We start from the raw sequence: 17037 nt of genomic DNA on the forward strand, positions 1-17037 counted from the left end.
CCTTCCGCCTCTCCCCACACAAATGCACACAGACACACACACATCGCATCATGCAGGCATCTCTCTTCCTAGAAGCCCTTCCTCAGTCTCCTCGCCTGGAAAGCAACCTTTTCAAAGAATTCAGGTAGGCTTCTGCCCGGTGGAGGTGCCTCCTCCATGCTCTTAAAGCCCCTGCGTTTGCCTCCATCTGATTTTGCATGAACCCCCCTAAACTGGCAAAGACCTTATCTAATGCACCTCTGGGTCCCCAGTCCCGAGCACGGGGCCTGCCACACCGGAATCCTCATGCTGGTCCTGAGATCAGTTTAGACAGTTCACAGCACAGCCTCAGCATATGGAACCACAGTGTGAGAAAGTCTCCATATTCAACTTTTCTGATGACGAGGAAGGCCAGTCTGGCACTACTGTGTCTTTAATCCATCCTTAATACTTTATAATCTCCCTTCATAACAAAGAGAGAGAGGCCTCAGGCAGCCTGTGACATCTAGGTAGAACTGAATTATATCATTTTGTCACATTCTATTTATTTTTGAAGTTTCCTTCTCTTTTGGCAAGCCATATTGGTTTTCCATTGACGGTAGGGATATAAAATGCCTTTTTAAGTAAGTTATATAAATTTTTAAGTGAATCAATTCAAAGACAAATACTTAGTAAATCATAGCACAGATGGTACACAGACATGGAGTGTAAAATATCAGTGGGTTTTGAAAGCTCAGTATGAATAAAAGAATGTAAAATATCTCACTAATAATTTTTATATTGATTAGATGCTGAAATGGTAATATACTGGATATACTGGGTTAAATAAAATATGTTATTAAAATTAATTTCACCCTGATAAAATGACATAGAACCACACACACACACACACACACACACACACACACACAGAGGAGCGGATGCAAAAACTAATGAAATCCTAGGTTGTACTGTACCAACGTTAATGCGTTGTTTTTTTGTTTTTTGGGTTTTTTTTAGCTGCGAGGCCTTTGGGATCTTGGTTCCCGGACCAGGGATCGAACCCAGGGCCCCGGCAGTGAGAGTGCCGAGTCCTTACCACTGGACTGCCAGGGAATTTCATTAGTATGCTGGTTTTGATAATACACTATACATAATAGTTCTATAAGATGCTTCCATCGCGGGAAGTGGGGTGATGGGTACCTAGGACCTCTGCATCACAACTTTTGCAACTTGGCGTGAACTTAAAATTATGTTAAAATTAAAACTTTAAAAATATTAATTGTATCTGTTTCTTTTTACTTTTTAAAATGTAACTACTAAGACATTTAAAATTCCATATGTGCTACAGTAATGAAGACAGTATGGTATTACCTGAAGATTACTAATTATAGTGTGGCATTAGATCAAAGGCACAGAATAGAGAACACAGAAATAGACACCACTCTAATAAGCCCCACTGATTTTTTTCTCCTTCACTTTTTTTTATATTGAGGTATAGTTGATTCACAATATTACATAAGTTTCAGGTGTACAACACAGTGATTCACAATTTTTAAAGGTTATACTCCATTTATAGTTATTATAAAATATTGGCTATATTCCCTGTGCTGTACAATATATCCTTGTAGCTTATTTATTTTATACATAGTAGTTTGTACCTCTTAATCCCCACCTCTATCTTGCCCCTCCCCTCTTCCCTCTTCCCACTGATAAAAACTAGTTTGTTCCCTATATCTGTGAGTCTCTTTCTTTTTTGTTACATTCACTAGTTTGCTTTATTTTTTAGATTCCAAGTATAAGTGGTATCATACAGTATTAGTCTTTCTCTGCCTGACATTTCACTAAGCATAATACCCTCCAAGTTCACCCATGTTGTTGCAAATGTATGCCCAAATGATTTTTCACAAAGATGCAGAAGCAGTTCAATGGAGGAAGGACAGCCTTTTCAACAAATGGTGCTGAAGCAATTGGACATCCAGAGGCAAAAACCAAACCAAACCAAACAAACAAACAAAAACTCTTGACTTAAATGACACACCATACCCAAAAATGAACTCAAAATGGATCATGGACATTTTAGGAAAAAATAGGAGAAAAAGCCTTCAGGATTTGGGGCTAAGCAAAAAATTATTAGACTTGACACCAGAAGCACAATCCATCAGAGGGAAAACTGATACACTGAACCTCCTCAAAAATCTAAAAATTTGTTCGCAAAAGACCCTGTTAAGAAGACAAAAAGACAAGGTACAGACTGGGAGAAAATATTTGCAAATGACATATATGACAAAGAATTAATATCTAGAGCATAAAAAGAACTCCCAAACTCAACCATAAAAAAATGAAACAATTCAACAAGAAAATGAACAGAAGCCATGATCTGACATTTCACTGAAGATTCACAGATGGCAAGTGAGCACGTGAAAAGATGTTCAATATCACTAGTCAATTTGGAAATGCAAATTAAAACCACAATGAAATACCATGTACACAGTAGTTTGAGTGGCTAACATAAAAAATAGTGATAACACTAAACCCTGGTGAGGATGCAGGTGTGGATCACTCCTACAGTGCTAGCGGGAAGATAAAATGGTACAGCCACTGCAGAAGTTTGGCAGTTTCTTATAAAACAAAACAAAGTGTGAACTACCATCAGGCCCAGCAACTGCATTCGAGCATTTATTCCACCCTATGCTCACATGGAAACCTGTATATGAAGGTTCACTGCAGCTTTATTTGTAATCACCAAAAAACCGGAAACAACCTGCTTACCCATCAACAGTTGGAGTTAAACTGTGGTGCATCCATACTGTGGAACACTACTCAGCCGTATAAAGGAATCAAGAATAGATACGCGCAGCAACTTAGATGAATCGCTACAGATTTACACTGAGTGGAAAAAGTCAATCCCCAAAGGTTATACACGGTACGATTCCATTTCTACAACATTCTTGAAATGACAAAGTTATAGAAATAGAGAACAGATCAGTGGTTGCCAGGGGTTAGGGATGGGAGTGAGTGGGAGGGAGGGAGGTTTGGCTGTAAAAGGACATGAGGACCCTCGTAGCACTGGAAATGTTCAGTATGTTGACTGTGGTGGTGATACACAAACCCACACATGTGATAAAATTGTAGAGAACTAAACAGACACACACACGAGTACAAGTAAAATGGGAAGTCTGATTAAGATTGAGATATATATATATATATATATATACACACACACACACATATGTATAAGGATATATTATACAGCACAGGGAATATGGCCAATATTTTATAATAACTATAAATGGAGTATAATTTATAAAAATTTTGAATCACTATGTTGAACACCTGAAACTAATATAATATTGCAAATAAACTATATCTCAATTAAAAAATATACATATTTATTGTAAACAAGAAAGAAATGCAATAAAATATGGACTTTAATGTAAAAATAAAGATTCATACGTTGCCAGTATATCTATGTCAATGTCAATACCCTGGCTGTGATATTATAGTTTTGCAAGAAGTTACCACTGGGGGAAGTTGGATAAAGGATGAGATATCTCGGCATTATTTCTTACAAGTGTATGTGAATCTATCATTACCTCAAAATGAAAAGGTATTCAGAAAAATGACATCTGTGGCATGTGTTGTGTTTCTATTGGACTGCGCTGCCCCCAAGCTTCCTGACTCCCCAACATCTCCCTGCCCCACCTTGGTCCACCCTGGGACCAGAGCTCTCCCAGCCCCACAGTACCTGGCTCTTCTTGCTGCCAAAGACCCCACTGCCCATCAGGGGTAACCAACCTCCTTCCTTTCTGTTTCTGTCATCCCAAACTGGTAGTGGCCCAGGAGGAAGGGCCACACGGCTTTGCGGATCTCTGGCTGGATGCCCCCGTAGTAGATGAGACGCAGCAGCTCCTGCTCCTCGTAACTCTGTGGTAGGTGGGGGGAAACAAAGGATTTGGTCAACAGGAAACCGGGGGATGGACTCTGTGACCAAGCAGTCCCGCTTCTCAGACCTAGCCCTCAGTGATCATGTTGTGAACAAGCAAAGCCACATGGGCCCAGATATCCATCGCGGCATCATACAATAAAGCAAAAGCCCAGGAACCCCCATAACTGCCCACCAATGGGGGAATGCTGCATCCCTATGTGGGAATACCACACAGAGAGTAACAGGGCAGCAGGCGCATTTATGAGAACCTACATAAAAGGACGTTCAGTGTATGTTGTTAAGTGTAAAAAATAAGATGCAGAATAGGTCGAGGGTGAACCCATTTTTGTAAAAAACAAAAGCAAAACCCAAAGGTCAGAATATAATGAATTAACATTTCTACTTAATTTTTAGTCAATTTTGTGTACTGTGCTTATTGGGGAATATTATCTTGGAGTTATTAATCTTGACTCAGCACTAAGAAAATTGTTTTAAAGCGAATTAAACTGAAAAGGAACCATTTCCAGCTGATTCTTCGTACACTAATAGCTTTTGTGCACACAAGAATGACTTTAGCAACTGTTTGCTGTACTGTGGAATAGATTTGTCCTCTTTCTTTTCTAAAATTCATTTTCAGGCAAAGGCTTTGCAGATACAATTTGTCAAGCAGTCGCGCTGGGGGACCAGAGTGTCCTATCTGTGTGTCTGTGTCTGTGTGTGTGTGTGTGTGTGTGTGTAAAGTGCCAATGACTGCCGGAAGGCTACCCTGAAGGGCACTAGGGTCCTGTTTCCTCCCACCTCTTTACTTCACATTCTAAAATTAAAAGCATGTTTCACTTCTTAACACTAGTCTTAAATGTACCCAACCACAGTGGCAAAACCAGCCATTTTGTTCCTGTTAGGAATTTTTATTCATATTGTATTGACAGCCTTGTCAACGCTGTATAAAAATTAGGGAGCTATTTGGGGCTGAGGCTGTGAACGCTTCATCGAAAATCTGTGTTCTCTTCTCCCAGAGTCCATAGCTGGACTCCATTTCCCAGCCTCCCTTGCAGGTAGGTGTGGCCATGTGACTGGTTTCTGGCCAAAAGGATGTAAGAGGAAGTGATGTAATCCATTTTCAAGCCAGGGCTTTGAAGAAGCAGGCGTACTCCCTTCACACTTTCCATTTCCCCTCTGCTGGCTGGAAGCAGATGACCACAAGGCCCCAGAGGATGGTGGGGCCACAAGACTGAAAGACCCCGGACCCTCTAGAGGGAGGAGAGATGCCCACTCACCAGGAATGCCCACCCAGGACTGTTAAGTGAGCAATAAATACACCTCTGTGGTGTCAAGCAACTAAAACAGCGGGGACTATGTGTTACTGCAGCCCAGTCCACCCTGACACAATGATGCAACCAAGCAGATTGTGAAAGGGTTGCAGGAGTGTTAGATGAAAAATATTCATTTTTGACTATTTATTGTTTCAGCCAATTTGTCCTTAGGATACTGCCTCCCAAACTGGGGAGATCGCGCGGAGCATTTGGGGAACTTTCTTTTCTTTTCTTTTTTTTTTTTTGGCCGCAACACGCAGCCCATGGGATCTTAGTTCCCTGACCAGGCATCGAACCCGGGCCTTTGGCAATGAAAGCACGGAGTCCAAACCACTGGACTGCCAGGGAATTCCCTGGGGAAGGGGAACTTTCAAAATATAAATTCTTGGGCTCCACTCTCAGAGGTGCTCAATCAGTAAAGCTGGAGTGGAGCCCAGAAGTCTATAAATCTTTCGAATTCCTCAGGAAATGTGCACTCACTCTCACAGACTGCCAGGGATTATGAACACTATAACCTTTCAAGAAAGGTAAGCTGGCATATCTAATTAAATTTAAAATGGACATCAAACAGTTACATTTCTAGGACTCTACCCTCGAAATAAGAGAACTAGTACAGAAAGGTATATGCTTATAAAGATGTTGACTGCAGCATTGTTTGAAATAATTAAAAAAAAGAAAAAGGAACAGCCCAGATGTCCATCATTAGAGGAAGATTTGACTAAATTATGGTCCACCCATATATAAGGTGCTAAGGTTCTAACATGTAATATTTTACTTAGAGATCTGAAAGATGTCTTTGATATAAAAGCAAGTTGGTCACTTAAAATACAAATATAATGTTACCTCATTAAAAAAATGTTTCAGCTATATCTATATAGACATATCTGTGGATGTATAAGTATGGGAAATGTATAGCAGGGTCTACACCAAACTGATACTATTTATTAATTCAGGGGATCAGAACTAGGGGGGTGCAGCAGAGAGATGATATTTAAAAACTTTTAAAAAATTCTGTACACCTGTGTTCTTCATTCTTTGAATTGTTACAGTAAGAAGGCATTCCTCCTGTAATTTAGAAAAACAACTATTTCTGGCAAAAAAAGAAAACCACCCTTCTGCTTGTCCAGGTTTGGGAATCAGTTTGTTTTTCCCACTGAGTCCCCTGGCATCCTCAGATTAATACACAGAATAGCACCCTCCCCCAACGTGGGGAAGCCAGGCTGAGCCAGGTGCTCACCAGCTTGGCCCTCCCCAGGGAGGAGGGATGCAGCTGACGGAGCCACCACATTCACCCAGCGTGGAGGAAATGGGTATCTCCTCTGAGAGCCTGCACTTGGCAGCAAACCAGTATTTCTTAGAGTGGATTCTGCCTTCCACCATAGGTGGTACTTTTCCAACAAAGGTCCCTGCGGCCACATACATTGGAAGGAACGTTCCATATGCTCTCCCACACTCCCCCAATTTCCTGAGCGTGACAAGTATATCAGCATAGCCAAGGCTCTGACAAGTCCTGCAAGGTACAGAAAGCTGTTTAAGCTTGTTTCCCAAATTATTTCTCCATGAAACTTTTTTCACACATAAACATTTCCCTTCCAGGAATATTTGTATTCTAATAAGAAAATCTTAGAAATCTATCTCCAGGCGAAATAGCTAAGGGTAGAATTCTCGAGCCCTAAGACAAAGATGAGAGAAAAGGGTTTCATGCAGTGGTGGGTTTCCTTGGTCCAGCTGCCTCCCTCTAACTTAGCTACTCTCATCATTCTAAGTAGCCAACTGGACTGTAAATTCCTCTGGCCGGGAAGTCACAGCATATCATACAGGACTGAGCATACAGCTGATGCTTAATAAATGCTTACTGATTGACTCATTCTTTACTCCTTCCAGGCAAACATATGTATTTTCCACCCTCCCTGATCCTCACCCCAATGGGCAGAAGCGGGCTATGGGTGTTGGAACTCTCGAGGAGGGGACCTTCAGTTTGTGTATGGAGAGCCCAAGGATGTCACAACACCTGAGTCCCCACGCAGGTGGGTCTATTCCTCAGATGATAGGAGGTCCCCCCATAGTCTCTGTCCCCCCACAGTCTCTGCCGCACGGCAGGCCGAGCCCGGCCAACCCTTACTGTGCTGTCCTGCAGGTACTGCTCCCAGATCTCGGCCGTCAGCCCGTGTCCAGCATCGCAGGGCAAGTCCGGGGACACGATCATGTGATTGACCAGGGCTGACAGGTGGGTCCTCACAGTGGACAGGTGTCTGCAGTAGGCGAGCCCTGCCGGGGAGGGAGGAAAAGTGTCATTGTCCACCATCCAACACCCCCTGCCTTGTCTCACGGAGGCTCCAAAGTACTGTCCTACTCGCAATCTGATTGAACCCTCGTGACCAGCAAATTGTCATCATCCCCCTTTTCCAGATAAGGAAGGTGAGGCTCGGAGGGGCAAAGTCACTTGCTGGCTTAACTGCTTAACAGCCCTGTGACCCTGGGGAAGTCATGTCACCTTTCTCAGCCTCAGCACCTCCTCCACTGGAAACCAAGGCATTTAGTTCACAGGCTGGAGGCAGGAAGAGGCCAGTGACTCCACGGGCTCGCTGTGCCCTGGGGTGCCTCCAATCCACACCAAGAGAAAGAGAATGGGAGAGAGGGGGATGACTCGTTCAAACTGCAGCTGGACAAAGAAGGCCCTGGCCAGTCAGTAGCTGGGGAGATGCTGAGGGCACTGGTTTGCTTTCAAAGATGGCCCTGGCCCTTCGAGCAATTCCCACCAACTTGCCCCCCTTCACCTGCTCCACCCTGGGTGCCGGGTCCACAGGAAGCACTCAGCCGGTGCTGGCCTATGTGCGCTTTGACCATGCCCGTTCCTTCTGGCTACTGACCCCCAACTCATCCTCGAGTCCCAGAGAGGACCCTGGACCATCTGGAGCCTGAGGACTCACCCCTACCAACAACAGGGGTAATCATGATGATTACGATGAGGATGATACGATAGCTAACACTTATATAGCACACTCTGTTCCAGGGAGCTGTTCCCAGAGCTTACGTAACTTAGTTGATTCTCACTACAACCCTATGAAGCAGGTACTCTTACTACGCCCATCTTATAGGTGGGGAAACTGAGGCACAGTCTGCGTGCATCACTTGCCCAGGTCACGTTGCTAGGTGTTGAGTTGGGATTTGAATGCAGACTGTCTGGCTCCAGAACCTGGGCTCTCAACCACCATCAGGGAGGAGCCACACCATGTGATGACATCAAGACCCATCTCGACCCCCAACCCTTCTACCAGGAAGCTCTTCCATTGTGGTTCCATAAATACTCACCCAATGCCTTCTCCACGCCAGGCCCTGCGTTAGGCACTAGGGATGGGTAGTAACAGAACAGGCAAAGACCTTGATCTTGGGGAGCTCATGCTTTTCCTGTTTCTCCAGACCGATACGACCTGCACTGTTTTTTTGCAGGCCCAAGCAGGATGTACTAACACTTTCCTAGAATCCCTGAAAATATACACATTTTATCTTCCCCATCTAGGCTGTGAGGCAGGGGAAATAAAACCTGCTAAGAATCAAAACAGCAGAGTGGAAAAAACAGAGGCTTTGCCACCAGGCAGGCCTGGGTTTGAGTCCCAGCTCTGTCGCTTATTAGCTGTGTGACCTTGGGCAAGTCACTTTGCCTCTCTGTGCCTCAGTTTCCTCATCTGTTAATTGGAAATAATCAGAGCACCTGTATTATGAATTTAGTTTTTAAGTTTTGGGGACGGGATCAGGCCATCTTACTCTTCTGCTTCTGACTATAGGAGAAGGGGACTGACATTTACTGAGCACCGACTGCACGCAATGCCAGGTGCTAGGGGCTTTATACATGCTTTCCATTCAATCCTGAAAGCAAACCCTCTAAGGTGGGCACTGAAGATGCAATGGTGATTAAACCAAACCCCTTCCAGCAAATGTTCACTGCCTTCCCTTAGGACCAAGGGAGAAATTTTATGCCCAATCTGTAAATGAGGAAATTGAGGCTAAGAAAGGTTAATGTAACTTCACCAAAACTAGACACCTAGGAAATAGGAGTCAGGCTCCTTCCCCTGATATTGCGGGCATGCAGTAGGCACTGAATAAATGCTCCCTGGAGACCACAATGGCAAATAAGGCCAATACGCACATCCATAGAAGGCTCTGGAAAGAATCTGGTACTTCATATTGTCACAGAGAAGCTTCAAGGGAGCCCTGTAGGAAGGAAGGAAGGAAAAGGAAGACACTTAGTACAGATCCACACATAGCCCAGGTTTGCTGGAGAGGAGCATAACTCGTTATCTCTAGGGAGCAGATTAAAACCAGCCAGTCAAGTAGACTGGGGGTATTATTGTTTCTATCTACATAGCATCACTGCCCCTTCTTCTGCTATCAGCTTGGGAGTTACCTCCTCCCCAACTCTGTCCGTATGGTTTGGGTAGAGCTGATTCTACCCAGTACATGACTCAGCTTGGAGTTACAGCTATTGGGTCGGGGTGGGGTGGGGTGGGTCACATGATCCAACCTGGGCCAATGAAAATCAGCCCTGGAACTTTTGTTGGAACTACTAGAAAACAGACACTCTTTTCTCTGCTTGAGTTCCTAAGCCAGTGGGATGTAGGGCAGCAGCTGCTGGGATCCATTTTTCCTACTGCACAGGAAGGGCCAGCCTGAGAATGAAACCATCACAGACACAAGCAGAGCCAAGAGCCAAGGAAACAGACATCCCTCTATGGAGCATCTCGATCCAGCCATGCCTGAAGCCACCATACCTCTGGATGTCTCAGTTCTATCAACAGATTTTCATTTGCACCAGTTTGAAGTGGGTTTCTTTCACCAGCAGAAAGTGTTCTGACATCTTTTTATTTTTTGATTGGAGTGTGGTTGCTTTTCAATGTTGTGTTAGCCTCCACTGCACAACAAAATGAATCAGCCATACATATACAGCCATGTGTCTGACTTCTAAAGTGACCCAGCTGAACCAAAGTGGAGCCAGACTGCGATTCAGACTCTGGCTGACTGCAAAGGTAATGCCTCAGAGCTTCTCCTTGCATGGGAATTTGCGGGGGGACTGTTTTGGCTGAAAGAAGGCCTCAGAATTGATGGAGAAAACAGGACTGCTGAAGGTAGTGTTGTGCATTCTTGGACAAAACAGAGTGGAGGAATATTACACCCATTAAAAACCCAGCGAGACTGGGAAGGAAGCATGGCTGAAGTCCTCCAGTTATGCACATGGAGGCATTAAACATTAAAGTCACCCTCTTTGTGCCCTCAGGCTGGTAAGGCTTGGCTTCCTCGGGTTACATAAGGACAGCATCACACTGACAGCTGCCCCACAGTGGCCTTGGCTGTCTACAAGGTGGTGAGTTCCCTATCATTACAGATATGGGAGCAGATACTATGAGAGGTACTAGGTTAGAACAGCATTTGTCAATTGTCCATGGACCATTAGCCACAGAATCACTTGGGGTTTCTCCAGCATGTGGATTCCTAGGTCCTGCACAGACCTACTCAGTCAGGATCTCCAGTAAGTGGTCCAGGAAGCAGTATGTGATCTCCAAAGTCATTCTGATGCCTATGAAAATGTGAGAATCTCTGGTCATTTCAGTGCTTCTCAAGCTTAAAAGTACACACATGATCTTGGGACCTTGTTAAATGCAGATTCAGCTTCCGTAGGTCTGGGATGAAGGACAGAGAATCTGCTCAGGTGATGGTGCTGCTGGCCCAGAGACCACACCCTGAAAACCAGGAAGTACATGGCTTTATCTGATGCTGGCCCCCATTTACACGCCCATGACTGAAGACTGGACCACCCACTGGGACAGAGGCCCAGCAAGGAAAAGAGTTCCATTCTCCCAGGCCAGGCCAGGTGGGGTCAATGGGAAACATGACCAGTCTCAGGAATGGGCTGACTACTTCCAAGGAGACAAAGCCCTGTGGGCAAGGAGAGAGATGATCTGGGGATTTAACTTTATGCAATAAATTAAAAAGTGTCATTTATTGAACATCACCATGTGCCAGGTACACATGCTGGCCACTTTAAACCGTTATGTGATTTGTCCTTACAACAGCTACATAACATAAGCATTAGTATCCCCACTTGGTGGAAGAGCAAACTGAGGCATGTTTGGTTGTCATTAAGTAATATTTCTAGCTTCTGTCTTCCAGGAGCATGGTAGGACGCACTTCCTGGTCCCTTGTTGGTGGGGCCAATGAGGTGTGAGTGAAAATGGTAAGTGCTGCACTCGGGCTGGAGCATTTAACCACTGGTTAAACCCCATCCAGAGCTCCATTTCCCTCAGTCACCGTGATTCGCAATATTCAAGATGGTGGTGGCTCCATCTGCCAGGCCCTTTAATGTGGAGAAAGCAGAGCCCCCAGCTGACCCAGGATAGACACACAGCATGAATACGCACGATGGACAATCCTTTATTGTAAAGCCACTGAGATTTTAGGGTTGTTTGTTACAGCATCATAATCTTGTTTATCCTGATCGATATATGTAAGGAAGCTCCAACAGCTAGGACTTCACAAGGCTAGGATTTAACCCAGACATGGATGATTCTATAGCCTATGTTCACTCCTCTGAATTCAAGGCAAGGCAAGAAATGGGCATCTGCAAATCTTTGGTAAATCCTTCCGTTCCCTCCATCCACAGTCCAAGCCCCTCATACCTCTCATGGTTGCAGCCATTGGTTGAGCCACCATCAGCCGAGCCACTCTGTGAACAGGATGAGCAGGAAGATTTCCGTGGGCTGGGTTGCCATAGCGATGGCAGGTTGCTCACGGAGACATCCATCAGGTCCTGGGGGACTGTGGTGGGTAGAAGGGGCAGAGGAAGAGCCATGGTTAAGCCTATGTGGGTCACAGAAACCTCACCCCAAAGCAAGCAGCTCACCCCCAGACCAGCACAGGGATAGGGAAAGACCCTGAATGTCACAGCAGGAAACAGCGACCCCAAACCAGGTCCTTGAGCCCATCCGAGCCAATGAAAGCCACCACCAAGATTTCGGGCCCCCAGCAGATGGGCAGAGCCGATGAAAGCTGAAGAGACAGGAGAACAGACAGAAAGAGATCAGAGCCAAGGAAACATGCCCAATCCCCGAGCAGGAGGCCAAGCCTCACCATGTTGTCATTCAGTTGTCCTCATAGCAGGCTGGCAGGAAGGAAGGGGAGCCTGCTGGGGACTTCTGGGGAAGGCTGATGGCCTCGAGTCCCCAGAGGTAGGTCTCAAGGGGAGCTCCTGGTGATGAGATGTAAGGAAGCCTGACTCAACAGGTGAGGCAGGGCACCCAACAGCAAGGGGACCCAGTGGAGTCCCCACTGATGAGGGTACCTGCACTGTCCATGGTCCTGGGCCTGTAGCTGCTCTACCAACAGAGCCTCAAATAGGTTGGCAACCCCCCAGAATCATGTGGGGGGGGGCATGTTAAAAAGCCATATGCCTGTATCGCACCCCTGACCTACTGAATTAAAGTCTCCTGGAGATACAGCCATCGAGTCTGTGTTTCAGAAACAGTTTTGAGGTAGCAGCCACATTGGAGAACCAAGAGGGCACAAATGATCTCCTAACTCTTGGACACTGGTGGTTCCCGATCAATTGCTCCCAAGGATATAGCACTTATAGTTTCCCTTACTGTTTTCTTTCCCAGCTCCATGGAAAACGCAGCATCTGCAATGCTGCAGAACAAACACACCGGTGACCCAGGCATTAGAATTTCTACAGTTCATTTCCTGGCCTCTTGGTGCAAAAAAGTTGTTTTCTCTAGGACAGGGCTTGGTAAATATTTTCTGTAAAGGGCCAGGTAGAAAATATTTTAGGGTTTGCAAGCCACTATCATAACCACTTGACTCTGCTGTTGTAATGCAAAAGCAGCCAAAAACGAAAGGCAAACAAATGAACATGGGTATGTTCTAATGAAACTTCATTTGTGGACACTATAATGTGAATTTCATATCATTTTCACATGTCACAAAATATTATTCTTCTTTTGATTTTTTTTCGATTATTTAAAAATGTAAACACCATTCTTAGTTCATGAGCTATACAGAATGAGACTGGATTTGGCTTGTGGGCCATAGTCTGCCAAACCCTGCTCTAGGAAATTAAGAGGGTACGTACTCATTTGCCCCATGAGCCATGCCTCCTCAAGGATGACTGGTAATACCTGGCCTCTTCCCTTGGGCTCTAAGGGGAGGGGGAGCTGTGGATCCGGCCCCCCGAGTCACCACAGATCCGTAGCTGACAGCGTCTGCCCCCAGGCACTGACAGAATAGAAAGCTGCCTACAGAATGAGGTTCTTGAGGCCACCAAAAGTGGCTTGTTGCCCTACTCCTCCCCATAGACTCACCAATGAGCTGGCCAAGAAAGACCAGTAAGCCCCTGTAAAATGTTCTAGAAAAAGTCCCAGTTCTCAGCCAATCTCAGGGAAGCACTGCTCAGTTTCACAGAGATGTGGCAAGCGTGCCTCCACCCCCCGCCTCTCACACCCTGCAGACATCATCAATGGATCCCTCTGCTACAGAACCCGCAACACTCCAAGCTGCGTCCTGCAGCACGGAGGTAGGACAGTGTGAGGGCATCAATATATCTCCTGCCTCCACCTCCCCCGGGACCAAGACTCAAATGACAACATGGCAGAGGTGGCTGGCACCCAGCCCCAGGGGTGGGGGGAGCCCAGACATTACTGGGGGGCTGCGGCTTCTGGCTTGATGTGGGGAGGGTGGTGTCCCATTTGGTTTGCGCCCACCGACTGCCCCTGGCCACGACTAACGCGGACAGTCCCGCAGGAACCACCATCCAGGCAGGGCCCACGGAGACAGGGGAAGTGCCGCCCATGGCACTGGAAGCAACTTAAGAGACAAAATAAAAAGCCCTGGTGAGATGGAAGGTCTGCAGTTGCCGGAACACTGAAAAGGCGAGAAGAACCAATTCCCTGGGGCTTGAAACCCTCCCCTGTCCTGCTCCACTTAGTTCCCATGGATTGTGTTTGATCGGAGGAAGAAAGAATGCTGTTACCTATAAAGTGCCTACTATGTGCTGGGTGTACATCCCCTACTATATGCAGGGGATTGCCTTATCCCTAACGACCCTGTAAGGGATGCATTTTTTTTTTCCTATTTTGCAGAAGAGAAAACTGAGGCTCAGAATGGTGACACAACTTACTCAAAGCCTCACCAGCTAGTCACTGGCCCAGCTGGTCTTTTTGACTAAAGTCCCCCCTTCTCTTCCCACTAAGAAGAGCTGTCACTTCCCGAGCTCAAGTCCTATCATTATCCCCTTTTACAGATTAGAAGACTGAGGCACAGAGAGTTCAAGCAGCATGCCCAAGACTACTCAGCTAATAAGTGGTGGAGCCGGGATTCCAACCTAGAGGATCAGACCCCGAGATCCTATTCATACTCTCTCAGCTGTTTTCCTACTGGCTGTTGTCTCTCCAAACCATCCTTGCCCTAGACCAGCGGTTCTCAACTGGGGTGATGTTGGCCTCCCAAGGGATACTTGGAGATGTCTGGAGACATTTTGTCATGACTTGGGAGTTAGCTGGATGTTACTAGCATCTAGTGGGTAGGGGATACTGCTCAACATCCTATATAAGACTCCTCCCTCCTCCACCCACAAACAATTATTCAGCCCAAAATGTCAACAGTGCCAAGGCTGAGAAACCCTGCACTGGGCAGGTGCTGTCCAATACAAATCCAATGCGAGGTACAAGCATAATTTAAAATTTCCTAGTAGCCACACTAAAAGGGTAAGAAGAAACGGATGAAATCAATCAACAATATGTGCTGTTAAACCCAATAAACTCCAAATGTTATCTTTTTTTGTTTTTTTTTTGGTCGCACGGCGTGGCACGTGGGATCTTAGTTCCCCGACCAGGGTTGACCAGGGATTGAACCCGCAGCCCCTGCAGTGGAAGTGCAGAGTCTTAACCACTAGACCGCCAGGGAAGTCCCACCAAATGTTATCATTTTCACACAGGATCAATATAAAATTATTAATGAGATATTTTACATTTTTTTTCTTGGTACAAAATCTTCAAAATCCAGTGTGCATTGTACACTTACAATTTGGACTAGCCCCATTTCAAGTGCTCAGGACCATATGCGGCTCACGCCTCCCATACCAGACAGTACAGAGACCGTCTTGGTGACAGAGGGGTCTGGAAATGCCCTTCTCTGACTGTGAACCCACCTAAATGCTTGAGAACTTGTCTTTGCCTCCTCTGTGCACAAGAAGCAGGCACAGAACCAGGTGGTGGAGACAGGGGTGAGAAGACACGGAAAGGGAGTTTAGAACCATCTGTGGCCACATCTTCCCTCCCACAGGGGGAAACTCTTCTCTCTTATTATTTAAGGCAGGCATCTGTATACTTTTTCTGCAAAAGGCCAGACAGTAAATATTTTTGGCTTTGTGGGCCATGTAGTCTCTGCCCCAGCTATTCAACTCTGCAGCTGTGGCTTTTCAAGCAGCCACAGACCATACGTAAATGGATGGGTGTGGCCGTGTTCCAATAAAACTTTATTTACAAAAACAAGCAGTGGGCTGAATTTGGCCCACAAGAAGGGGTTTGCTCATTTCAGATTTAGGCACTTCTTCAGAAAGGACTTTACAGGTCTTACAGATGAAAATCATAACATGATTGTTTTGTAAACTCTGCGAGGCTCAGGGTCCTGAGAAAATCAACCAAGGATGGGCGTCACCATTTCCATGTGGGCTGAACCTGACCTTGAGGATGAAGGGAGTGAAACCACAATGCCCTCCCCCACCCTCCCATCAAAACAATCTGCATGGAGTGGATGTAAGACGCACAAGCTCTGGAGCCAGACCACGTGGGTTCAAATGCCAGCCATGCCAAGGATTAGCTGGGCAACCCTGTACCAGTTTTTTAATCTTTCTGTGCCTCAGTTTCCTCCTTTGAACAAGGGGGGATGGTGATGACAATGGTACCTGCCCGGGAGGGCTGTGGTGAGCATTAAGTGAATTAAGACATGGAGAGAGCACAGAAGTGGGCTCGGCACACAGTGGCACTTAGTACATGAGACCCACCATTGCTCACAGGGCATCTGTCATATTAGGTGTGTGATGTATCATTGAGCTGACTTCTAGGAATATGATCCCAGGTGGGGACGACTGTTATCCCAGTTCTACAGATGAGGAAATGAGGCCTGGAGAGGGCCAGTCACTTGGCCACATTGCTGTGGCAGACTTGAAAGTAGTAATGTGTTCTTTTCTCTAAACCAGCAGTTCTCATCCGGGGGCAATTTGGCCCCCAGAGGACACTTGGCAGCGTCTGGAGACATTTCTGGTTGTCACAATGTGGTGCTGGTGGTGGGGGCAGATTTACTACTTGGCACCTAGTGAGTGGAGACCAGGGATGCTGCTCAACATCCTACAGTGCATAGGACAGCCCCCAACCACAAAGGATTATTCCACCCGAAATGTCAGTGGTGCTAAGATCGAGAAGCCCTGTTCTAAATACACTGTCTTGGTTGGGGTTTCCTTGAGGGCAGATAAGGATTCAAGTGCAAGTTGGGAGATGTTCCCAAGAAGCACAGGTAGGGGAGAAGTGAAAGGACACAGGAGGGGAAGGGCGAAGAGGGTAACGAGCTGGTCACCGCATCAGTTACCATCATGGGCAGCTGGCCCTTGATCTCATGGGGGACCTCTAGGACATGTGCAGAACACACATTTCAGAGTGTTCTCACCTGAGGGGTGAGGGAGCTGGGGCATTTATACACCAGATCCTACCGGGCATTGGCTGAGGGCTGCTCCAGGGAGGCACTGATTGTAATCCACCCCACCCACCCACCAGGGCAGAAGGAACCCTGGTGGCTGGA

General features: G+C 46.2%; 1 protein-coding gene across 8 annotated transcripts in view; it reads right to left on the bottom strand.

Moving 5' to 3' along the window:
* SGSM1 (small G protein signaling modulator 1) overlaps window positions 1-17037 on the bottom strand; it is a 95144-nt gene that overhangs the window by 24417 nt on the left and 53690 nt on the right. For 7 of the 8 annotated variants that reach the window (XM_059895198.1, XM_059895196.1, XM_059895193.1 and 4 more), the window contains 5 exons: window positions 13885-14049; window positions 11871-12009; window positions 9347-9411; window positions 7322-7467; window positions 3757-3885 (listed from right to left, as the gene is read on the bottom strand). In XM_059895198.1, the coding sequence (XP_059751181.1) occupies window positions 3757-3885; window positions 7322-7467; window positions 9347-9411; window positions 11871-12009; window positions 13885-14049 (644 nt within the window). The remainder of the gene's footprint in view (window positions 1-3756; window positions 3886-7321; window positions 7468-9346; window positions 9412-11870; window positions 12010-13884; window positions 14050-17037) is intronic. The other variant, XM_059895195.1, reaches the window with a different exon arrangement.

Source organism: Balaenoptera ricei, chromosome 14 (genome assembly GCF_028023285.1).
Source record: "Balaenoptera ricei isolate mBalRic1 chromosome 14, mBalRic1.hap2, whole genome shotgun sequence".
NCBI classification, from domain to species: Eukaryota; Metazoa; Chordata; class Mammalia; order Artiodactyla; family Balaenopteridae; genus Balaenoptera; species Balaenoptera ricei.